This window comes from Mastomys coucha, unplaced genomic scaffold (assembly GCF_008632895.1).
Source record: "Mastomys coucha isolate ucsf_1 unplaced genomic scaffold, UCSF_Mcou_1 pScaffold15, whole genome shotgun sequence".
NCBI lineage: Eukaryota > Metazoa > Chordata > Mammalia > Rodentia > Muridae > Mastomys > Mastomys coucha.
The window spans coordinates 94,554,174-94,580,196 of record NW_022196897.1 but is presented as its reverse complement, the minus strand read 5'-3'; the positions used below and the strand labels follow the sequence as shown (position 1 = coordinate 94,580,196).

The window sequence follows — 26,023 nt, the reverse complement described above, 5'->3', positions numbered from 1 at the left end:
TGGGAGTCGTGGGGCCTGTGGCTCCCGGCTGGCTGCTCAGGTCTCAGAACCTCACCCGAGAGAAAATGCCAAGAACCTTTATTAAAGTAGGTTTTAAAAAAATCTAAATCTAGCCGGGCGGTGGTGGCGCACGCCTTTAATCCCAGCACTTGGGAGGCAGAGGCAGGCGGATTTCTGAGTTTGAGGCCAGCCTGGTCTCCAGAGTGAGTTCCAGGACAGCCAGGGCTATACAGAGAAACCCTGTCTCGAAAAAAAAACCAAAAAAAAAAAAAAAAAAAAAAATCTAAATCTATACTCCCTCCAGTCCAGCTCTGTGCTCAACAGGCCTAGATGCCCCAAGAGGGAAGCAGATGTAGTGCCCACACTTTTCTTTTTTAATTTCTATTTTGTTTTTTGAGATTATAATATAATTTATAATATCCTTCCTCCAACCCTCTCTTATATCTCTTCTTGATCACTTTCAAAGTCATGGCTTCTTTTTATATTAATTACTGTTGCATACATGCATACATATATGTGTGTGTATGTATGTACATATATATATGTATATAAACATATATATACACATACATATACATTTCTAAATATACAACTACAATTTGCTTAATACATATAATGTTACTTCATATATGTTTTAAGGGCTAATCATTTGGTATTACGTACCCAATTCATGTGTTTTTCCCCTGGGGACAACTATTTTTACCCAAGATTTCTTAGTTGCCTCTAATACTTCGTATAGGGTTGAAGTTTCCTGAGCTTTCTCCTTTCATATTAGCATGTACATTCTTGTTTTCTTTTTTCAGATCGTGTTTTGGCAGTCATGTAGGTGAGATTATACTATATGGGAATAGCTTCTGTTATTACTAGGAGATACAATTTCACAGCAAATCACTGTTTCTCTGGCTCTTTTTTGATTAGATCTTTTCTTTTTTTTTCTTTTATTTACTTGTGTTTTTTAATTAATTTATTTATTTTTCTTATTAGATATTTTCTTTATTTACATGTAAATTTCTCCTTTCCCAGTTTCCCCTCTAACAAACAAACAAACAAACAAACAAAAAAACAAGAATAAACCCCTGTTGCCTCTCCCCTCCCCATGCCTGCCACCCTACCCTCTCCCACTTATTGGCCCTGGCATTCTGCACATGGTGGGTCTGATTGTTCTGGCAGCATGTGTATAGTAGATCTTTTCTTTATTTACATTTCAAATGATTTCCCTTTCCTGGTTTCCCTTCTGAAAAAAACTCCTTTTCCTTCTCCCCTCCCCCTATTCACCAACCCACGCTCTCCCAATTCCTGGCCCTAGTATTCTGGTATTCCCCTACACTTGGGCATAGAACCTTCACAGGACCAAGGGCCTCTCCTCCCATTGATGACCAACTAGGCCATTCTCTGCTACATATGCAACTGGAGCCATGAATCCCACCAAGTATACTCTTGGGTTGGTGGTTTAGTCCCTGGGAGCTCTGAGATTACTAGTTAATTCATGTTGTTGTTCCTCCGGGGGGGGGGGCTGTAAACCCCTTCAGCTCCTTGGGTCCTTTCTCTAGCTCCTTCACTGGGGATCTTGTGCTAGTCCAATGGATGGTTGTGAGCCTCTACTTCTGTATTAGTCGGGCACTGTCAGAGCCTCTCAGGAGACAGCTATATCAGGCTTCTCTCAGCCAGCACTTGCTGGCATCCACAATAGTGTCTGGGATTGGTAATTGAATATAGGAATTCCTAGGTGGAACAGTCTCTGGATTGTCCTTCCTTCAGTCTCTGCTCTATACTTTGTCTCTGCCAACTCCTTCCATGGGTATTTTGTTCCCCCTTCTAAAAAGGATCGAAGTGTCCACACTTTGGTCTTCCTTATTCTTGAGTTTCTTGTGGTTTGTTTGTGAATTGTATCTGGCTCTTAAATCACTCAGCTTCCTCTTCCACAAGGGTCCCTGAGCCTAACATATGGGAGTTGTATCGCAGGTTTATCCAGTTGTGCTGCTGAATTCCACAGTTCTACATTTTGATTAGTTGTGGTTTTCTGTATTAGTGTCTGTCTGTTTCAAAGAGAATTTTACTTGATGAGGGATAAGGATAACACTCTCCCCTGAGGATAAGGACAAATGTTGGGAATGTAGTTAGGAATTATGCTGGTTAGGAAAGTGGTGGTTGAAGGTTCTCATATCCAGTACTTCACCAGACCTGGAGAGTTCCAATAAAGTACTTGCGAACCGAACACAACACATTTGACTTTGTAATGTTAACATACAGCTTCAATCAAAAGAGCCCTGTGTTCATAGCATTTACTACTGTCATTAGGTAAATGAATGAAACATTACATAAAATGATGAAATATTGACTATGAGAGAAAAGGCATACAGAAGAGGTGCTTTCTTTGTAGGAGTGTTTCCATGGCTGTGCAGAAGCTTTTTGACTTCATGTAATCCAACTTATTTATTCTTCACATTATTTCTAAGCATAGCTGAGTCTTTTTCAGAAATTTGTTTCTTCACATGACCAAATGGGATTTATTTCAGGGATGCAAAGATTATTCAACCAACGCAAATCAATAGGTACAGAAAAGGTCTTTAATGAAAACTAACATTCCCTATTAAGAGAATGATAATAGAAGGAACCTTCCTCAACATAATCAGAGTCGTATGCCACGTATGGAGCCAGCATTATACTCAGTGGAGAAAACCTGCAAATGCTTTCACTGCCATGAGGAAAAAGATGGGTATTCTTTACCTACTCATCCAATATTGTATCTGATATCTTAACAAGGTTCATATTACAAAAGAAAGAAATTAAAGGTGTATAAATAAGAAAGGAAGAAGCAAATTATTCTTATTGAAGATGACATGATCCTATACATAAAATAACTGAAGATTCTACCTGGACACTCTATGAACTGATTAACAAAGTAACAGTATATAATATTGACATATAAATGAATAGCTTTCCTATGTGCTGATAACAAATCATCTGAGAAGGAAATGAAGAAAATGATAACTTTGATAATAACTGCAAAAAAAATTAAATAAAACAGGGTTGGAGAGATAGATCATTTGTTAAAGTGCTTGCTGCTCAGCAGGAGGACATGTTTGATCACAGAACTCACATTAAAAGGATGTTAATGGTAGGCACGTGTGTTATCCCCACACAGGAAAGCAGAGTCAGGTGGAACCTTGGTCAGCCAGCCTAGCCAGCTAGGCAGGATTTAGACCTTGTCTCAAGAAAGCAGAGTCATGAGATTGAAAAGATAGCTCATTCATTGAGGATACTTACTACTTTTACAGTGAACCCAGGTTTATTTCTAAGCACCCAAATGGTAGACATGGACTCACAGAGTCTCAAGAATAGGCGTATAAATACAAAAAATAAATATTCTTTAAAACACAACTTTAAATTATTCTTTAAAAATTATTCCCCAGCACCTGGGGAATTGCACCTTAAGTTGACCTCTGGCGTCTCATATTCATGGACTGCCAAAATAAATACTGTGAAAATTGCTGTTTCTAAAAGTCATGTTATGTTGCTAATTCTGACAAGTTGAAACATTGTCTTCTAGAAGAAGAATGAGAAGTCATAAGAATAGAAGATTGGAAAGTCATAAGACTGGGGTACTTCAAAACTCACAAGATTCAGGAAACTTATAAAACTTGTCAGACTTAGCAATGACCAACTATTGAACAGAAAAGACTCTTCATAGAGCCTCCTACAGGTTAAGTAGATAGCTAGTTTTACAGTTTTCATGAGTTCTCACCAGTAGATTTTATGATGATAATTCTGTCTTTGAGTATCCCTGTAAATAACTCTAATAAACTCATTTCATCAAGCTATACTTGGGTGGAGTTGTATATTTATTCTTTTCTTGTTACTACCTCGTGTGAGTGGATGTTTTCATGTGTTGTCATATGACATTGATCACATTCAATGGCAACCAAACTTCCAGAGACAATTTTCTCCCAACTTGAAAAACCAACCCTAAAATTCACGTAGAAATACAAAATATCCCAGATAAGCAAAATAATCCTGAACAAATAGAATAATACTGCAGCTATCACAATATTTAATTTTTCAAATTATAGAATTATACTAATGACATCATGGTAACATCATAAAAATGGACATGAAAACCAATGGAATAGAATAGAATAATTAAAGATATACACCATGACTATGGCCCAACTGATGTAATGCAGATACTGAAGATATGGCCTTTTTAGTAATAGTGCTATGAAATGATATGTGAGAGAATGAGACTAGACATACCTCTCACTTGGCTTGAATTGAAATTCAATTCAAATGGATCAGTGTAAGACTCACAGCTAAGATGGTTGGCATAAAATCGAGGGAAAGCCCTTGAAGATAGAGGGATAAGAAGTGACTTTCTGAAGAAGAATTTGTTATGCTCAGAAATAATACCAAGAATTGATAAATTAGATTACATGAAATTAATGGGGTTCTACATAGCCAAGGGAGCAATCCTACAAAGAAACTACCTCCCCTGTATGTTTTTTCTTTCATAGTCAATATTTCATCATTTTATATAATATTTCATTTTCCTAATGATAATAGTAAATGCTGTGAACACAGAGCTCTTTTGACTGAAGCAAGACTTTGTGGTAACACTATAAAGTTGAATGCTACTTTCAAACAATTTCTTGAATGAACAAAATGGCCTACTTATCAAGCTGACAATGAATGTGTTAAGAGAGCTGCTTCCTGAAGGAAACAGGAAACAGCAACAGGATGCCATCTCCATCAGTTCCTATAGGTGCCATTACAAAGCATTACTGACTAGGGAACTTTGCGCAATAGAAATGTGTTCTACCAGCTTCAAGACATGAACTGAAATGGAGATAGCAGCAGTCCCTGGCCAAGATTCTTCCTCAGCTGTTCCTAGACTTTACTGGTCCCCAGCAGTCATTGATGTTCCATGGCTTGTAGATATCTCTGTCTCTAACTCTACAATCACTCGGCATTGTGCCTCTGCCTCTGTTTTTGTTTCTGAATTTCCTTCTTATAAGAAACCATTGAGTTGGGATTTAGGACACATCTGAATCTAGTATGTGCTTCTTTCTAGGGCAGAACATAATCACAGGTTCTGCATAAATGCAAATGATGGAGAGAAAATACTTCTCAAAACAGTGTAATTCCTAAGTAATTGTTTTGTTTAAGAAGCAAGTATTTTTGTAAATATGAATATATAAAGACTATATTTAAATGTCTTTGTACTTCTGATAAATTCACATCCAGGACTCCAGGATATCTCTCAGACCTCCAGGATAAATCCTATTTATCCCTGACACATCTTAAAGGTCATGTTTTCATGGAAATATATAAATCACTTCGTTAAAGATTATAATCCAAAAGAACATGGAACACCAAGAACCACACCTGGAGCCACAGTGGCATCAGAAGTCCTCAGTGTATCAGATCAATGTGCAGTAATGTGTAAACCTGAACCCTGGTGCCTTTGCTAGCACTAAGAATATCAGGGAGGCCGGGCGGTGGTGGCGCACGCCTATAATCCCAGCACTCGGGAGGCAGAGGCAGGTGGATTTCTGAGTTCGAGGCCAGCCTGGTCTACAGAGTGAGTTCCAGGACAGAGAAACCCTGTCTTGAAAAGCTAAAAAAAAAACAAAAAACAAAAAAAAGAATATCAGGGAGGTTCCCAAAGGTAAAAGCCAAGCTATGAATTGGAACTCTACTTTTTACCAGTGTTATGTATTTTATAAATTGTAACTATTACAATTTATAATCCTTTCTAATTCCCAAATTGCCTCTGGAACTTGAGTGTTCATGTTTCTATACATATTCAAGCATATAATATTTAGAAAAAATATAGCCAGGAATTTTAATATATTTAACATATATACATACTATTCTATATAGTACATATATATTATTTTTCCAAAAGTAATTTATAAATAGGGATTCACATCTTCAGTGTAACTTTTATTCTAATATGATTATGAATGAAGAAGTAAAGTCATAAAGTTTAAGAATTAAAATGACTATAAGTCATTTATTAAGCATCAATCTAGCAGTAGATTGTTGATCACCTCTGCTAAGTCATGGTCTGGCTATAGTCTTTTCCACTTTGACCTGTTGTATTCCAGGCATGCTGACGTTCTTGCCTTTCAGATATATCGTCACCTTCCCACAGGTCTTATTTATACTTGTCTCCTGAAATGCAGCCTTTTTGCTTCTTCTCTCATGTCTATTTCCTCTCACTAATTCTGGCTCATCATTCTGGGAAAACTGGAAATAGCTAAGATGTTTGTATATGTGCCTCTGTAGTACTGCATGAACAAAAAGTTCATTGCATAGAAAAGATGCATATATTTCTTTGAATTGTCTGCTACATTTGAATTGCTCAATAGAGTTGTCCATAGTTACATTTGGTCATGGCACTTGATAGGTGCCTACTCCAAAACAAGTATATACTCATATATGTGCATGTATACACACACACACACACACACTAAAAATTAAAGGAAAACAGGCCATGAATTTGAGAGAAAATGAGGGTACAAGGGAGAGGCTTAAGAAAGGAAATGGAGAGGGCATTGATATAATTATGTTTTAATTTCAAAAAGTAAAAATTATAAAATCAATTCCATAAATGTAAACTATATGCCACATTTAATACGATTTAAATATAAAATAATTTTCTCTTAAATATATGTTGATGTGGCATCCTTAATTCTGTCTGTATTACATATGGTTTTAAAATTAACTTTCCTTTTTGAATATTTTAAATGTGGCTATGTAGAAATCATTTACTTAATGTATATATCACATTTTATTTTTATTGAACATGGTGCTTTAGCCTGTAAGCATGAGACAACAGCATTGCCATATAATGGCGTTTGAACCTTGGGAGACATTTTCCCATGTTAATGTATGAAATTATCAAAATGCATATTAAATCAGGAGATACTGACTTTAAAATAACATCAAATTAAAAAAATGATTCCCCATTTTGTACATCATAAGAATGTCAGTCAAAAGAGTGTAAGTGCTCTAAGAACATTGATATAGCATATGCTGGCAAGCTAAAAAACGGCACTGCTTCTTGGTGCTTTGATTTGTTTTCTTTTAGGATAAGATTATGTATATTCTTATCTTATTATACAATAACATACTAAAAAACAATTCTCAGACAGGTTTTTTGATTATAGAATCTTTTAAATGACTATTAACATATGCAGACACTCTAGACTTTCTCTGAATGCATGTAATTTTAAGTAGTCTTGAGAAGCAAGTAAATTGTAAATCTGCTACTATTTGACAAATTTAAGTCCATGTGTTTTTAAGAAATTGGCTGCCTGCATTTTGTACTGGAGCACTTCCAGATTCCAGTGTCCTTTCTCTTCTTTGGCCACAGCAGGTAATCACTAATTAAATGTTAATCTTGTGAGAGAAAAGACTTAGTTAAAACTCCTAGTCCTCCAGCTTCCTACAGAAAGAGCTCTTGACCATCTTTCTTATTTTGAAATAGGAGTGAGCAAACCTATGATGAAAGTTGGCAATATTTTTGTTCAGCAGACATAATCATACTAATTATATTTTGCTTAAACCAACATAAGTATTCATTTGTAATCTTGAAGCTTATGTCAAATTCAAAGGATATCTAAAGAACCTTACATTCACAAGTTAGACAGTTGATCCATCCATAGTCAACAGTTGGTAGGTGATTCATGATACTATTTAAATAGAAAAAATGAAGGCATTGAAGCTTCATTTGTATTTGTGATTTATGTTGATTACATGTATATGTTTATTTCCTGACTAGAATTTTATGTAACCTTTATTCTGACTCATAAACAAGATGCAAAGGCAAGGTTTAATGTATGCTTGTTGGACAAATAAATCAATGAAATTATGTGTGCAATTATACCAAATTAAAGTGAAAATTAAGAATTAAGAAGGAAATTATAAATTCCTAGTGTTAACTAGGAATCATTTGTAAGGAGCTATAGAACATTGAAGGGATCGAGAAGTCTGAGGAAAGGTAAGAACAGAAGATATGAGTAACAACCTCCTAAGAGCAGACTGTGGACGCAGTTCAGTCTGAGCACAGTGCCACACAGGCAGAGCATCTGAACCTGATCCCATGTTAAAAAAAAAAAAGGCAAGATTGTGGCATGCAACTGTAATTGTTGTGCTGCATTTATAGGTGGAAACAGGCAGATGGTGGTCAGGTTAGCCTAATTGGTGAGCTGCAGACTAGTGTCAGCCCTTGTTTCAAAACAAACTAAAACCAAAACATGCAACTAAGCAAAAACTAATAAGGTGGATAACACAGGAGTAACTCCTGAAGATCTCACACACACACACACACACACACACACACACAAACTCGCACACAAACCCTCAAATCTATTGCTCGTCCATATTTGCTCTGTGAACTTGAGTGAGTGATTAATCTTGTCCAACCCACTTTGTCTATTTTTGTGGATGAAAACAATTTCTATGAGTACTCAATGAGATGGCCTCTCCAAGTGCACTTATATACATTTGCTTCCCTTTCTATCCAGATCCAGGGTAAGTCAGAGAATAAATGACCATACTACACAGTACTCCTGTGTGGCCTTTTGCTAACCTATGCTTTGTCAAGCAGTATGATCTGTGATAGGTTGATCACTTCATTTCAGCCTTTCTTCCCACAGGGATGACATGACTTTTAGGAAAAAGAAAACTAATCATCTTTTCCTGCATTGGGACATGTAAAGCATAGCTTTCCACAGAAATAAATTTACTGTTGAAATGTCAATTGATACTTTAAGGAATAAAAAAAGTTGTATAGTAATACAGTGCTTATTAGATTGAATTTAAAAAGTAATATGATTTACATCTAAATGTTGAGGTTTTTTCCTCAGAAAAAGGGATGAGATGAGAGCTGTACTCAAGCTGTAGGAATCCATGGCTGAGGCTGAGCCCAGGGCATTTTTTTCCTCTATTCTAACTATCCCTAGGCCTAGGCCTGGAAGTTTCTAGCCTCCATACAATCTAATCTTCTAAGCTGACTGATTCAGTCTGCCTTCTCTGAGCTTCTCAATGAATTGTTCTGCTTGATTTCAACCTAACTCTGGCAATTTATTCTAATTTTCTCACTCTTTCTTATATTCTGTGGCTTCAACTGCCTTTGCTGACCTGCACTGAGCCGCATGAACGCACTTAGGAACTCCACCCCACTACACTGCACTCACTGCAGACTCCCCTGACTCTGCCTATGTTACTCTTAAATAACTTCTTTTTCTGGTACTGTTCTCATAAGAGTTGGGCATATCCTATCTCTGACTAATTCTATCAAATCTTTCTCTGATTCATCACTTTACCTGTCCCTCAATTGGATATCACTTTCAAACATAGCTACTTCCTTGTACAAACTAATTTTACCTTAGAGGTGTATACTAAGGGCATGTCCTTATTCTAGCCAAAGAGATTAAAGGTGTGCAGCATGCCTGCATTCCAGCTGGATTACACAGACCTAGGTCTTCCAGAGCAGCATGTGGCTGGATTAAAGTTCCTATACATTTACATTAATGGTTTATGCCATTCTCTTTTGTTTTTGATATCAAAAAGGGAGATTTTTTCAGAACATTTATCAAAAAATAATTGTTGCTGTCAAACTTTAGTTTGAACATTTTCTTCCTAAAGCAGTTAGTCGAGTTTAGTTTTCTGTCACTATATTGTTGTATGCTTCCTCTTTCTTAAAAAAACAAACATACATATTCTTTATACTAACATTGAACAAGAAATAAAGTATTAGGTTGTTTCATTATAACGTGAATTAAAAAATAGTACGGGCAAATGCACAATCAAATTTTGATGTCATGTCACCATATCATGGCTGTCGCTCAGAACAGTGATTATACATTGTTATCTGACATTTTAAATTTGTTGAATGTAAACTACTATAGACCGTATTTGTTAATATTGAAATGTATTTGAAACTGAATTATCAAATAGCATTTCATGAGTAAACTTAGATGTCTTTCAAGAAGTCCAGATTAGAAGGAAATAAAATCTGGGCTAGGACGGGTAAGAAGAAAACCTAAAAATCTTAAGAAGAAAATGTTGCTCAGGGCTGGAGAGACAGACAGTCCAGTGGTTAAGACTTCTTGCTACTTTTGCAGAGGACCCAACTTCATTTCCCAGCACCTACATAAAGAAGGTCACAATTGCCTATAACTCGAGTACCAAGTGATCTAACATGTTCTTCTGGCCTCTGTAGCCACCTGCATGCATGACATACACTTACACAGACATATACACACATATGGAATAATATTACCTACGCTTAATCAGTAGTACAAAGTAGGAAGGAAGGATGTTCCAATACCAGCTTACCCAGACTGAGACTAATTGAATGGTGATAATAATAATAAGTAAAACTAATGTTTAGTGAACATTTGAGGTTCTATCTAAAATTATGTTTATAGATACCCTTGTGGATCCTTACAAGAGCCCACAAGCCCTATGTGCTATTCTCATTTGTAGACCTCAGGTACCCATAGTGAGATCATGTTGTCATCAGAATTAACCTGGTTGGAGTTAAAGATTAGAGGAGACTTTGAAGAAGTTTAAAAGAACCTCACTGAGTAAAGCCAATTTTACCAGGAATCATTCTGTTTCACAGATTTTAATTAACAGTTTGAAATTTGTAATATTCCTTGAGTTTTAGACTGGTGAAAATTGAACACAGTATTAAAGGATCCCAGGCGAAAGGACACGAGTTGCGTCACAGAGACTTATTAAATGTGATGGAAACTCAGCAGATGAATGCCGGCAAACAGGTGCAAGAGCTCAATTAATTTTTAAACCTATGACTCAGGAGGATTGCAATGCATCGTGTTGACAGCCTCAGCACATTGCTAATTTCATCCATGAGCTTAAAAATCACAATACACTTGAGCATATAAATGTATTACATTTCTAAAAGTGTAAGTAGTACTAGTGTATCCTAAAACTAAAAATGTTAATTTCTCTGTGGGGCCTGAAATCATTTATCTAGTAAAAAGATAGCTTTTTTATTACTGAAAATAAATTGCTTTCACATACAAATTGAGTTCCATTATCATATGTAATATAGACTATTGCTACTGAGCACAATTGTTTCCTTTAATATGGAGCTTTTGTGAAGAAAACTGACAGTTCACTAACAGTTTCAGCTTCTTAGGTGACCTGGAAGGGAGTTTGGAACATATGCAGTAGTGGTATGAAAGTGGTGAGGGAATGCTGAGGCCTGCGGATGGCATGATTTAAAGTGGTAAATTAGGAAGTAAAAGTTGAGCTACCATAGTTTGCTTTCAGGGGAATTCACCTTATTTGGGGTTCCAGGACCACTTGAAAATGTGATGGAGATAGGGATGCATCACCACATAATCTTGTACACATAAGCAGTCTTAAGAAGAGATGAGATCCAGAAGTGACTGCCATTTCCTGTTCATTGCTATCTCTTGACTCAGATGGGAAAGATATCTTCTATCCAATGGGTGTTCCTCTTTTTTCACTCAGACATCTCTATACCTGGGATTAAGAAATAAGAATTAGAAGATTGTAAGTAAGAATTTACAATCTAGTATGAGCTGAAACATGTAGTGCCTAGTACTAAGTTGTAATATGTGTTGAAAAAATAAGGCATTTTTGTGAGTATTAATAAGTAGATGATAACTTCAAGAGGAAAGAAAAGGCATCCTTGCTGAAGGATTTGCAGCCCTTTAGCACGAACAACAATACGAACTAACTAGTACCCTCAGAGCTCCCAGGGACTAAAACTCCAACCAAAGAGTACACATGGGGGGACTCATGGCTCCAGCAGCATGTGTATAGCAGAGGACAGCTAAGTCAGTCATCAATGGGAGGAGAGGCCCTTGGCCCTGTGAAGGTTTATGGCCCAGTGTAGAGGAATGCCAGGGTCAGAAAGTGGGAGAGGGTGGGTGGTGAGCAGGGGGAGGAGGGAGAGAGCAGGGGATTGTTTTAGTTTTTGGTTTTTTTATTTTATTTTATTTTATTATTTTTTCTTTTGGAGGGGAACCTGGGAAAGGAGATATTGTAAATAAAGAAAACATCTAATAAAAAAAAAAAAAAGAAAAGGCATCCTTCTCAGTGGAGAGGGTGTGCAGAGGCTGAAGGAGAAAGGCAAGCATGCCTTACCATTAAAACCATATGTTTATGATAAATGTCTAACAACAAATGTTTGGAAAATATTTTACTTCCTCTGTCAAGATTTCTTCTTCAAAGGAAGCTTTAAAGAAAATAAAAGGAACAGGACTTAATTACTCAAGATTTTTGCCAGGAAAAGAATATCTTTTATTATATTTGTATATAAGCTTACTTCTCCCTATGTCTGCTTAGCTGGAGCATATTCAGCAAACATAAATGCTACTATAGAGCACATTCTTCCTAACAGGTGCATTTAATGCATCTTGATTCTTAATCAAATACATGTAATCTGTACCTACCCAAAAGTCTAGATAATGGCACCAGTCACAACTGTCGCTTTTATAAACTTCCCACTATCATTGACGCAGATGAAAAGGGGAGACAAACGTGCAGTCTAATAACCTGAGCTAACAATAAGTTAACGTTACTTTCAATAGAATGAGAAAGACAAAAGCCAAAGGTATTCATTTCCATTCCCAGGTTAGGAGACCAGGGTGGCTGCTGCTTTCACCAGATGCATAGTCTTTAAGGCGGACAATGCACATCTCCCCCCAGGGACATACAGACAGAAAGCCAAATTCTTGCAACTTGATGCAGAGAGATTTGGCGTCCATTAAACCATCTCTCAGTAACAAGGTATTCAGGTTTAGAGTAAAGATTCTATACTTGTTTTCTCCCAGAAAATGAGAGTGTTCCATGAAACACCTGACGTGGAATCAGAGCCTGTGTAAAAGCATTCTGAGTCTGGTGCTATCATTTTAGCTTCCGTTCTTCCTAATCAGGAAAAAAAGAGATAAGGAGATTTGCTGAATAGACCATCTTAAAATTCTGCCTTCTTTTGAGCACATTCAAACCCAAATCATCCTAAGGACACTGAATTTTATGCAAACAGATATGATTAAGTTAAACAACAGCAACAACTAGTGCTGATCTGAATATCCTTTGGTAAATGGCCAATAAACTGCTCAGAAATTTAATTTCCTTCTGGAGTGGTTACGTACACAATGTGCTATCCAAAAGACAAATAACTGGTGTTTTAAAGAGCCTGAATATCATCCACATACAGTACCTACAAACTGTGGAAGCAGTTATTGACCCTTTGGTTTTTTGGTTTTGCTTTTGCTCTGATTTGTTAGTTTAATTGCATATAAGGATGTCTGCGTCCTACCTTTTATAATCTGGGTAGGGATTTATTGACATAATTAAAGTACATAAACATGATTAACAGAAAGATTGCTTTCAGCATTCCCCCAAGTAAAATAAATTATATGGAGTTATTGATATTGGAAATAAAAATAACTGGAGAGATAGTTTAGTGGATTAAGTGTCTACCATGCAAATCAAGAATTGGGGTTCTGTGCTCCAGTGTAGGGGAATGCCAGGGCCAATAAGTGGGAGAGGGTGGGGTGGCAGGCATGGGGAGGGGGGAGGCAACAGGGGTTTGTTCTTGTTGTTTTTGTTTGTTTGTTTGTTTGTTAGAGGGGAAACTGGGAAAGAAGAAATTTACATGTAAATAAAAATATCTAAAAAAAAAAAAAGGAAAGAATTGGGGTTTGGGTCCTCAGCATCCACACAGAGCTAGGTGTTGTGACTGGAGGCAGAGAAAGAGAATCTAGGCCAAGATTCCTAGCTAAATTAGTCTGAATTTTGACCAAGAGACCTCGCCTTAATTTATAAAGTGGTATGCCATTGAGGAAAATACTTAATACTTAAGGCCAGCTCCTCCACTTAATGCTCCTTTCTCACAGTCTCTCTGTATCTGTCTCTGTCTGTCTGTCTGTCTGTCTGTCTCTCTCTCTCTCTCTCTCTCTCTCTCTCTCTCTCTCTCTCACACACACACACACACACACAGGCTCACACAATATTTGAGAAACACTGACTAAAGAACTTTAAATAGATTTAAGACTTCACCATGGACGTTGTGAGTTTGCAGAGGGGTAGTACGGCATGCTGCATTTTCTATACTTACTTGACATAAACATTCTATTGCTTGGTTGGGATTTTAGGGTGTTATGCTTCCCTTAGCCAGTTTCCTGAAAACGTCAGGTTAGAAAATGTATTGCAGACAATCAGGTGTCTTCTTTCTCTTTTTGCTCCTATGTTACTGTACACCATATCTTTGATAGGAGTTACTGTAACATCTGCTTGGTATTCTTATGAGGTCAATAACATACCTTCAAGTGTTTTTATCGTCAGTATTTAGACTATTAAAGGTACTAAGTATTTGTTAAATTAGTGAGTGGTGTATTGTTAAGAACAGGCATCTCGAGTTTTGTAGACTATTTCATGTGATGATATGGACTGTAATTATTTTAGTCTATAGATTTTCTACCGGTAACTTTATATGCACTTCATTTAATAGGCAAACTAAATACATGGACCAGCAGAGCAAGACTGTGAAAACAAAGGAGTGGATTAAAATGACTTTCAATATATTTTATTGTTATGGGGCTATGCTTGAGAAAGAAGATACCTGTGTAGAAAGATATCCTACTATGAAAGCTAGAACAAACAACCAAACAAACAAAAAACAAAAAGAAGGCAACAGAAAAAGAAAACTAGGAAAAATCCCTAAAATGACAGGATACAAGTTATATAAATTGTATTGCAAGAGAAATCTAGAAGTTTAATTATGGAAAATAATATCTTGACCAGATGGTAGAAACATGATCTAGATGGTTTATGTTAATGAAGCTCAGGAACTTATTCATAGCATTGGTTATTAAATAGTCAAAATAAAATGAAAAATAATTCTAAATCCTCATTGTTTTAGTATATAAGCACTATTTTGTAAATTTGGTGCTGCACCATTAATTTGTACATTAAAAACATTTTGTACTTTCTTTTGTATTCTGACCCACTCTCCTTTTAGTCCAGAATAAATGTTTGGCAAATTCTCAATGTTTCATGTACCCTTTCCCTACCTCCTCTGTTTTACAGCTTAGACTAGGAGAGAAGTATATGTGTGAATGGTATCCTCCTGGGACAGTTTGAGGGGAGGGGATGGACAGTAAATACTCCTGAATGCTTTTAATATTTTGTTTGTTTTTACAATAACCCCATGTTTCAGAGCCATAAATATGACATCTTGCAACTGGAAGAAAAACTCAGAAATTAAGCGTATTACTTCACACCTACAACCACAGAGACAAAGGCTTTCTGAGGTTCGGCACTGTGTTTGTTACCCAGTGCAGTCTTGATATAAGCATAAGCGTTCTATGCTTTTCCTTAGCAATGACTAAAATGTGTTTGTGTAAATGATGTACTTACAGATGCTTGAAAATGCCTTAAATGACAACAGCTATTAAATTATAGTGACAACATGTAAAATGTGAGCAGAAATACTATATTCTTTAGATTGATTAGGTTAATATTATGACAATGTTAATTATTATTCAAATTCTTCTAGAAATTTACTGCAGTTCTAATTATACTACCACCCTTTTTACATGCTTCATTAAGTATTTATTTAATTTGGAATGATAAATGCTAGATATCCAACACAACTTTGAAAAGAAGGTCAATTATGGACTGGAATGAATACAAGAAGGTTACCCCAAATGACAAAACCTAGCATAAGGAATCAATGACCAGTAATTAAAATACTCTTATATTGGTAGAAAATAGAAGAATTGAGAATGTTGGAACATTTTTATCTGTATCTTGAAATGTGATATACCATCAGAATGGTGTTGTAAATCAATGAGTAAATGTCTGTTAGTGTTCATAGTATAATAAAAGTTATTTTTCATGTTAATCAAATTCTTAAGCATATAAACAAACCAGAAATATCCCAAAAATAAAGCTGATAATGTTGGAGAGGCATAGGCTCTTCTTATTGAGAAATACCTTAAATAAATTAATAAATAAATGGGGGGGCAGAAGGTTCGAGAAAATGATTCCGTTGCTAAGAGTGCATACGCTGCAAGCATGAGACTCTGAGTGGAATTCCCAGCAACCATGTACAGTCAGGACTGGCTAAGCCCCAAGGACTGTGGAGTGGAGACAGGCAGATCACGGAAGTTCTCGGGCAGCCACCTTAGCCCAGAAGTGTGCTTCTGGTTCCAAGACATTGTCTGGAGGCATATAAGGAAGAGAGCAAAAAAGGAAGACATCCTGTGACCTCCTTTGGCCTCCTCATGTGCATACACATATACAAATACTCACACAATTTGTCACATTCAGAATTTTTTTTCTGGGTTAGCCTCAGTCCTCACTCCACAAACCCTTAATTTCTGTATAGCAGAAAGTCTACAAAATAGAGGTCAAAGTCTGAAAAAATAATTTATATAGGAGAGACCAAGGGTTGATATTATTATTTTATAAATATGCCTTCCAAATCAATAAAGAAAAAAGCAATATCACATTAGGAACATGGGCATAAGATTCATTCAAGCAATTTACAGCCGGAATCAAATAGCTATTAGATTTGAAAAGATGCCCAAACCTACTAATTGCCAAAGAATGCAAATTAAAACACCAGAACACTATCATTTGCCTACTATTAGACTAGTCAGGGCTGAAGAGTGATCATTGCTAGTACTGGCAAGGATGTGGGAAGATTGCCTCTATAATATACTATTGATGGAAGTAAATTGGTACAATCTACTTAGAGGGTAAATTTAGAAGTATTGATCCAAATTTAAATGGGCATAAATACCCTTTGACCTAAACAATTCCAAATTGTATGTATGGACATACATGGGTCTCATACAGGGCTGAACACTTTGCTCAGATTCTGACTAACATATTTTGTAGCGCTTTGTGTCATATAGAAGCATAAACTGCAATATATATGGTTATTATAGACCCTTTGTGATAACAAAATAGAAATATCTTACATTTTGCTATTATGGTAGCAATATGAATTTCACCTGCACAAATGCACCTTATTAATGATTGTATTCTGAGCTGTCTTATATGTATATATCAATATAAATACTTGATAAATGAATGAACAAAATTAATTATAAAACATCTATAGAGCTGAAGTTTTTGATTGACTCTTGAGGAAGAATTCTTAAAGCAATAATGTTAACAGTTTACTTCATGTACAACAGCACTTCCTTTAGCTTTTGAATTTTTTATAAACAATGCTATGTTTATGCAGTTTAAATTGTTTAAGAGTTTAATGACTTTTAAATGTAACTTTCCAATTTTATTTTTATTTTGCAAAAGAAATATGTAAACATTATGCTCAACTTGCATGTTGACAGTGTATTCTATAGTAAAGGATTGCAAGTTTGCATTTTCTGAAGTGAAAATTATCTGCAGGTGCTCCATTAGATGTGCAAATGCTTGATGAGTTAAGGCCAAGCCTGGTCATTATCCCATATAATTAAATCCATCCCATTGTGTTTGTTGAGACAATGAAATTGCTAGCAAATTTGAGGGCTCAGTTGCCCCATTAACATCATAATTTAGTACCCACAATCACATTTGACACAGTGATCTGGACCTCTATCATGACTTGGTTTGTAATGGTTGTCATGTTTTCAGTAGCTAATGATGGTTTTGCTTTTCCTGTAGTCACTCATTCATATGAAAGTCATGCCTTTTATAATGCCATGAACGATGGTAAGAGAACTCCTCACTTATAATAGTTCTGGAATTTTATTCACTCATTTTTCCATTCTTCACATCCATTGTGTATTCGTTATGTAGTCAATATACATTTATTTAGTAAATACTTGGCTGCATGCCAAACATCTCTGGCATGAACTCACAGGCACTGTGGCAACACACACAGGACCTACTTAGGTTCAAGCCAGATGGGCTCTCAGCACTGAGAGGGGAAGTGCACACAGAGTCCATGAGAAAGCATTTGTAATTGATACCACTGACAAGGAGCAAATCAGTTTTCTAAATGGAGTGTCAATGGCTCTATCAGGCACACTCCAGGGCAGGGCCATGCGCATGAGTAATTGACCAACGTAAAATGAACTTTGTGTCTTTTTATGGACTTTTTGTTTCATTTTGTTTTGAGCAATTTTTGTCTTATTTGTTGTGCTTTTTATTTTTGTAAGGTTTTTGCCTAGTTGGTTTTGAGGGAAAAGAGGAATGGAGAGAGGGAGAAGGAGAGAGAGAGGGGGAGAGAGAACAAGAACATGAAGTTGGTGAATAGAAAACTGGAAGGGTCTGAGGATAGTTGGGGGAAAGGAAAATCATAATCAAAGTATATTGTATGGAAAAAATTAAGTTAAAAAATAGCATTTCCCCATGATGTGAAAGAAATAAAAAGCTCCTGTACAATCCTGACATCTAGATAACGGCCACCTGAAGCTGCTCTACTAGGTCAGAAGTAGAGCCACCCATCTCCGTTTTGTCAGAAGTACTACACCTAGCCAGTGTGTGCCAAAGGGAATGAACCACAGGCTACCTGTCAAGTGCTAGGCTGGAGCAGAAAACAGGAAGCATGTCTTTTTGTCAAGATCATCAGAGACGAATTAATGAGTTGGGTAAATAAGGGGTCATTGTGAAGAGTTTGTTGCAATGAGTTCTTGGAGTAAGCATGCCTTTTCCCACAGAGAACTAATATACATTGTCCTATGGCAGCCAAGTCTGTTAATGGAATTTAAAACACATAAAAGGAGAATTTTCTCTCTTTACAAAACCAAATCACTTAAATTGGGGTTAGGACCATATCTTCTATCTTGGAGCTAGTCTATCTCATAATTGAATGAATTAGGTATACTAGACTCTTATGATTAAACTCCGGAAATGGCAAAGCAGACAAGTTCTGATGAAAAGCCGTGGGAGGTTAGGTAGGGGTGAAGGTTACAAACCTGAGGCTCCTCAAAGGCATGGAGCATGTCTCACTTTCATTCATGTCTTCTTCCATATAGCCTAATCTAGCAAGAAGCCACCAAATCTGGCATGATTTTGAATCTTTTGTTTTTGCCTAGTGATTTGTTAGTAGGTGATTTTAGCTAACCTTTGATGATCATGAGAACTCTGCCCTAGCCCTCTAACAATGACGGCAATCACTAAGAAACCCATTTGAGGATTTTCACATCTGCTTATCTCTCATCTTAATAATTTTTTAAAGGAAGCCTTAAAGAACCCTTTATGCACCTTAGTCAGGCATTTTCTTTTCCTTTTTTTTTTTTTTTTTTTTTTTTTTTTTTTTTTTTGTATTATTGCTAGGTGATGCTTTGTTCATACCGCTTTGAGTGCTGTTCTTTCATGCTTACCTTATGTGTGTCTGTCTGTCTGTCTGTCTGTCTGTGTGCACATGCTCTATGTGCATGCGTGTCCTTATGTGTAAAATCTAGAGATCTGCGCTGATGCCTCCGTCAATTGTTCTTGTTTTGGAGGTGGGGTCTCTCAGTGAACCTGAAGCACACCAGTTTTGCTAAGTTGCCTAGCCAGTGAACCCCTGGGATCCAATTATGTCTAGGCCCAAATTGCTGGGGCAACAGACATGCACCATGGTGCCAGGCTTTTACTGGACACTAGGTATCTGAACTCAAGTATCATGTTTGGACATCAGGCACTCCATAGATTGAGTCAGCTTCCCAATCCCCCCTTTTATTCTCTTTTAATTTTATCTTATTCAATTTAAATTAATCTAAGTTTCTTTTCTCCTATAAGCTACAAAAACAAAACACAAATACTAATAAAAAGGAGTCATGGAGATTGCCATATCCAAAATAGAGGAAGATGTGTTACAGACATTCAGAGCAATAGCAAAGTGCTTCACAAAGACAGGAGAATTACTGACCCACACCTAGAAATCCTCTCTAGGAAATCCACTGAATGGAGTCCACATCAGAATTCCACAAACAATAGTCACAAAGCCCCAGAATGGAACCATAATAGATTAATAGTACCTTGTTATCATTGAGACTGAAAGATAATTGAAAGATGTTGTGTTTGTTTTCTGTGACTGGGTGGCATTGCAAAAGTCAAATTGGACCTTATTGAAGAAAAGGGCTTCTGATTACAAGCGTATTGGTTTGTCAGCTACAGGTTTCCAAGCACTATAGATATAGCTAGTGTGAATTTGTTATATAGAACAGTAACAAAATTATCCTTGTGTTACTACTTTGAAATAAAAACAAATTTCTTCAGATTAAAAGAATTGGTCCAAATCCTCATAGTTTTACAGCTAGCTGACTCTTAGAATTATAAACTGTTTATTCTGAGGTCATAGGAAGGTGCCATGTGTCTGGGAAACCTAAATGCCTTTCATACTTTGTAAGCCAATAAAATTGTTTATATTAGAATTTCTATGATCACCACAGATACCATTTGGTTATTCTTATTATTTTGTCATAAAACATTCATTTATTATTTTCAAAAATATTTACTGACAGCAGCCTGTAAAAATGCATTATACTCTCTGCTTTTCTCTATTTTGTGAACTCATTTAACATAAAGCCATTTGTGGATAATTAAGTACTGTGTTTAATACTATATCTTGAAATGAATATGTTTGAAATGAAAATTCTGTTTTAAAATACCAAGTTAAGTGATTACCAAGTACAACCATGCTTTGAAGTTCTGCAAAGTTTTAACTGTAATGATAAGAAATCATATATAAATCATTTAAAAGCACTCTGTAATATTTGTTAATTCAATGACCATATGAATGTTTGCTTGATATTTTATATAAAAATATATGTTCTTTAAAATTTACATTTAAAATTTTACATTTAATTTCTCTTTTGAACATTAGTGTTGAATTATGTAAACTTTGAAACAGCTAAGAACCCTGTCTAACTCAACCCTCCTCCTAATCTAAGCCTCAAATAATGACTCACTTCATTTTGTTTAGATCCTTAGAAGTCTTTTTCCTTTAAAATAAGAGGGATCAGTTAGTAGATTGAAAGAAATCGACCTGGCTTTTCTGTTTTGACGGTATCCAGGTGGCGTCTTGTTTTCGGGAGACACATCCGGCTAGAGCGTAACTATCTGGAATCTGACCTTCTCTAGATTTTACAGGGACAGAGTGCGCTCATCACGATGATTGCTCATTCAGATCCCCAGGTTCTTCATGCTGCTATGTGTTATTTCTCTCTGTGATTCAGTTAACAGAGAAAAGTATGATATACAGTACTATCTGTTCCCATATTGTGTAACTTCTATGAATTATGAACTAAGCATACATATCCTTATATGATTACTTTTTTGCATGAAGCATATTAAAGATATTAAAATACTAGGACTCCAGTTATCCTCTAGATATTCATTCCTAAGAAGCAGAATGGATATGTAATTTTTATGTAATATTCACTAATGACCTGTTCCACCAGGTAAAGTTCTTGTATAATTTCATTGAAATTTCTACGATCTATTAACATCATATTTGCCAGTGTAAGCCTACATAAAAGTCAGCATTTTTGCTCAGCCCAGTCCAAGAGCAAGCTTGGTCTTACGTGCTTGTTGCAGAATACTACAGAATATTACTGTCATTCTGCACTTAGCTTCCTTTGTATTCACTAGATTCAAATCTCATTAGATTTGCAATGTGATATGTATTCCTTTCTGTGGATTTTTCAGTATCCTTTGAAGCAAAAGTTTTAATTTTTAGAGTACTTTTCTTTTTATCATTTGTGATTTGTGTATTTTTTAAGTGATATTTTTATTCTTTGAGGATTTCATGACCACTCGCTCTGATGTCTCATTCTTGTTAATTTGTTTTGTTTGATTCTTTAAAACATTTTATTGATTCTTTGTGAGTTTCATATCATGCACCCCAGTCCCACTCATCCACCTGGTCCCTTTGTATCTGCCCTTGCAAGCCCCTCAAAATAAGATAAAAATAAATGAAACAAAGAATTAAAACCATTTCCCTTGGAAGCTGGAAGATGTCACAGTTTGTCCCACAGTATAACCTTTTGTCCATACAACTTTACTTGCAATATTTATTGCTGGGAATCATTGGACTGATGTGAGGCCTCTGGCTTCTGCTACACACCTTCAATACTGAATGCATCATTAAAGAAAACCAAAGCTCCCTCTGCCAACAGCTATCACATGCCAATAGCTTCTTAGTATGATGTGGGACATGGTGCTCACCTGCCCTCCTCTGTGCTGGCATTTTGTTGACTTGAGCCTACACAGGTCTTACTGCATTGTTGTCACTGTCAATGTGAGTTCATCTACATAACTTCCCTGCTGCCTGAGAAAACACTGTTTCCTTTGAAGTCATTCAGCACCACCACTGCCTCCACCACTGGCTCTTTGTAACCTTCTGCCTCCTTGTGCCCACATTGATTCACTATGGATCTGTTATTTTCCTGTTGCTTTTCCTTTGCTACTGTCCTGAGCATGTTCAGTTCTGATGCAGCTAGATATGGCTTCCTTTATGTTAATTGCAATGCATGGTATTTCTTATTACTGTAAGTTAATGATTTTTGAACCATTGTGAAATTTTATATTAATATCTTCAAAATATCTACTCTTTCTATTTCCCTCTCTTTGTTCAATTACTGTTGTTGTTGAGTTATTATGACATTTGGTTTTGAACCATGAAGAAAACTTCAAAGAAGAGGGAAGTGTAAATGAAATGTCAAAATTTCTCAGAAAATTTTGTTCTTAAATATGCATAAATAAGTAATGCTCCAGAACTTTTACATAGCAAATGTTAATGTTACCTTTCTTCTTTCTTTATTCTTACAAAATATCTCTAGGTGCCTTTCCTCCCTCTGTTGTCTATGCAAGAAAAGACTTGCTACAAAGATCCACCCACATTGCTACCAAGACTTTCCAAGCCCTACGAATCTTTGTGAACAATGAGCTTAATGAACTTTATACAGGACTGAGGACCGCGCAGAAGTTTCTGAAAACTGGGGGTCGCCTGGTTGCCCTCTCCTTCCATTCCTTAGAAGATCGTATTGTCAAACGCTTTTTGCTTGGGATAAGCATGACAGAAAGATTTAACCTGAGCATCAGACAGAAGGTAAAGCAAACTTCACAGCTGGATTTGGATCATGAGACTGAGGAGAGCAGCTCTGTAAGAGCTCCTCTGAAGTGGGAGCTGATACACAAGAAGGTACTTACTCCAGAAGACCAAGATGTCCAAGAGAACCCCAGAGGGCGCTCAGCCAAGCTCAGAGCAGCCATCAAATTATGAAGAGCTTATTATTTGATCTACATGTTTTTACTCAATATTTCTATTTTCTTTTCTAACTTTAAACTGTGTTTCTGAATATAATATAAAGTATGGGGCAGTCTGGACATTAATAGTATTTAGCTTTTATTTTTTTTTCCTCTGAAGAAAATGTAGGATGTTTTAATATGACATAAAAATTTTAATTCAGGGAGCAGAGTCTTAAGAATGGAAAACAGGGCAGTGGTGGTGCATGCCTTTAATCCCAGCACTTGGGAGGCAGAGGCAGGTGGATTTCGGAGTTCAAGGCCAGCCTGATCTACAGAGTGAGTTCCAGGACAGTCAGGGCTATACAGAGAAACCCTGTCTCGCAAAAAAAAAAAAAAGAAAAAAGAAAAAAAAAGAATGGAAAACAATGTTGATCTCTATATGTTAATTATAAAATGCAATCCTTACTTTCATGAAGAAATGAAAGAACTATGACTTTATATTAATCTGAATTTGTAAACTCAACCTGCCAAAGAAAATGATAATGATATCTATATGCCCTAAATTCCAAATTGAGATATTCACATTTGCAGTGGACTTTCTATGGCTTATATAATTCATCATGATCATGGAATAAATTATAATTTCTCCTACCACAGCTTTCTCAAATGTAAGCTTTTTACAAATTTTTTAATTTTCAACATTATTTAAAATATGCCATACTGATAGTCTTCACTAGTGATTTTATTGTTCATTTGAAGGCATTTTTCAATATGATCCATATCTCATAAATTGCAAAGCATGCATATAGAACTGCCCTTACAACCCTCATAGAAAATCTGAGGTCCAGAACTTCTATTTGCTGTCAGTCGTATATATTGCGGGATTGGTCCAATATCTTTAGTAACAATGTAATCACTTGTTTCATCTTGCATTTTTTGTTTCCTTAATTAATTTTTAAATATTATACAAAGTGGTAAGTTTCACTGTGGCATTTTCATAAAAATAAAGCATGATACTAGTTTCATCCTTCCCACTGTTCCTCTCTCTTTCCTAATTCCTTTCTCCTTCATTGGTCTGTCCTTTCTCTAAAATAGCCTTATATTCTGCTTCATGTCACAAGTATTTATCACCCTCCAGATCTCTTCCTTCCCTTTAACCTTCTTTCTAGTTGTGTGTACATATAATATCCATGTATATATTTATACATATATACATACATGTAAGTTTAAATCTAGTTTCTTTTTTTGCATATGAGAAGAAATATGTAGTATTTGTCCTTCCGGATCTGATTTTTTGCTTAACATATCCACTTCATCATTTTATTGAAGAATCAAGAATAAAATAATCTTATTATTTCTTTATGACCGAATAAAATTTCACTCTTTATATGTGCTATATTTTATGACTGTTCATGTGTTTGTGTGTACAAAGATGTATACAGATACCCATATACATGTGTTTGTTTATGTGTAGGTCAGAGGTCGGTGGCAGGTGTCTTCCTCATTCTTTGTCCTATTTATTTGAAATAGAGTATCGAAATTAGCATGAAGCTCACTGGTCGGCGACACTGAGTTTCCAGGTAGCTACAGGTTTCTTCTGCCTATCACCACCTTCTGACACTAGTCATAGTTGCTGCCATTGTACCTAACTAGTTCAGGAAATAATGCCAAGAACTGACAATTGGATTATGAAAATCAGTTAAAAAAAAAAGGATGCTGTGAATATAAGGAAATAGAAATTGAAACTTACCAAGATAATTTGGTAACAACATATATTACACATAACCTTAGCCAAAGAAGTGGGATGTAAGATGGTATGAAAGAAGAAAGGTAATGGAACAGGAAGGACTAAGTGGAGTTACAAGAGTAGAGGAAGGGCTATATGGAAAGACAACTAGCTATACTAAAGACCTTTGGGAAAGACGTGGAAACCTACTGCTGTAGAAATTTCCTACTATGAGTCTAAAATTTTCCTATAATATATGCATACATGAATTTAAATGGAGTTATCCTATATGGTGCCAGGGATAATACATCCCTGACACCATAAGCTATCAAATAAAAGGCCCGGTGCCAAGTATAAGTTACCTCCCTTTGGGATGTTGGTTGGTGGGAATCCCTTTCTCCCAAACAATCCAGGTTAATGCTATTGCTCTTGGTTGACCTCCAGAATTTGATAAGATCCTATTGCTGAAGATACCACATACCTAAGTTACAGGACATGGAGAAATCAAGCTGCTATTGGCATGGAAGCTTCATCCCTATTGACTACTTTTCATATTTCTTGGGGGTACTATGTAAGCTTCTGAGAAAAAGAAGTGATCAATATTTTACAGTGATGAACTGTGTGCGCTATGATGACTGACTTGGAAAAAAATAGGCTCTCTAGTGTAATAATGATAGGAAGGTTCTGGGAATATCAGATCCCAACCACTTTTTTAATTAGACTTAAGGCCTCTTCCACTAGATAGAGCCCATGCCTGCTACTGTCTTTGGGCCAGGAACCTATGGCTACCTAGGCCATAGACCCTAGAGGTGAGCCTACAACTATTCTATTAAATAGACACAGAATTAAACTGCCTTCTAAATACTTTTCAACCACCACATTACTAAACCAGCATGTTCCTCAGCTACATTCGGAACATGTGTCTTTATGCCCACAGGTAAGTTTAGTCTTCGCCCCTCATCAAACAAATCTCTCTTTGCAACAGAAGTAGACAACAACAACAACAAATGCAATCAAAATGCAGAGTTGTGGAGCTCAGACTCAATGGATACATTTACAGAACCTCTCTTATTTTGAACTCAGTTGCTA

General features: G+C 36.2%; 1 protein-coding gene across 4 annotated transcripts in view; it reads left to right on the top strand.

The window, feature by feature from the left end:
* Positions 1-24,601, top strand: part of Mettl15 (methyltransferase like 15) — a 186,796-nt gene extending 162,195 nt beyond the window's left edge. For all 4 annotated transcript variants that reach the window (XM_031371309.1, XM_031371311.1, XM_031371310.1 and 1 more), the window contains exon 6: positions 22,800-24,601. In XM_031371309.1, coding sequence (XP_031227169.1) covers positions 22,800-23,242 — 443 coding nt within the window. In that variant the 3' untranslated portion in view covers positions 23,243-24,601. The remainder of the gene's footprint in view (positions 1-22,799) is intronic.
* Positions 24,602-26,023: the final 1,422 nt, after the last annotated feature.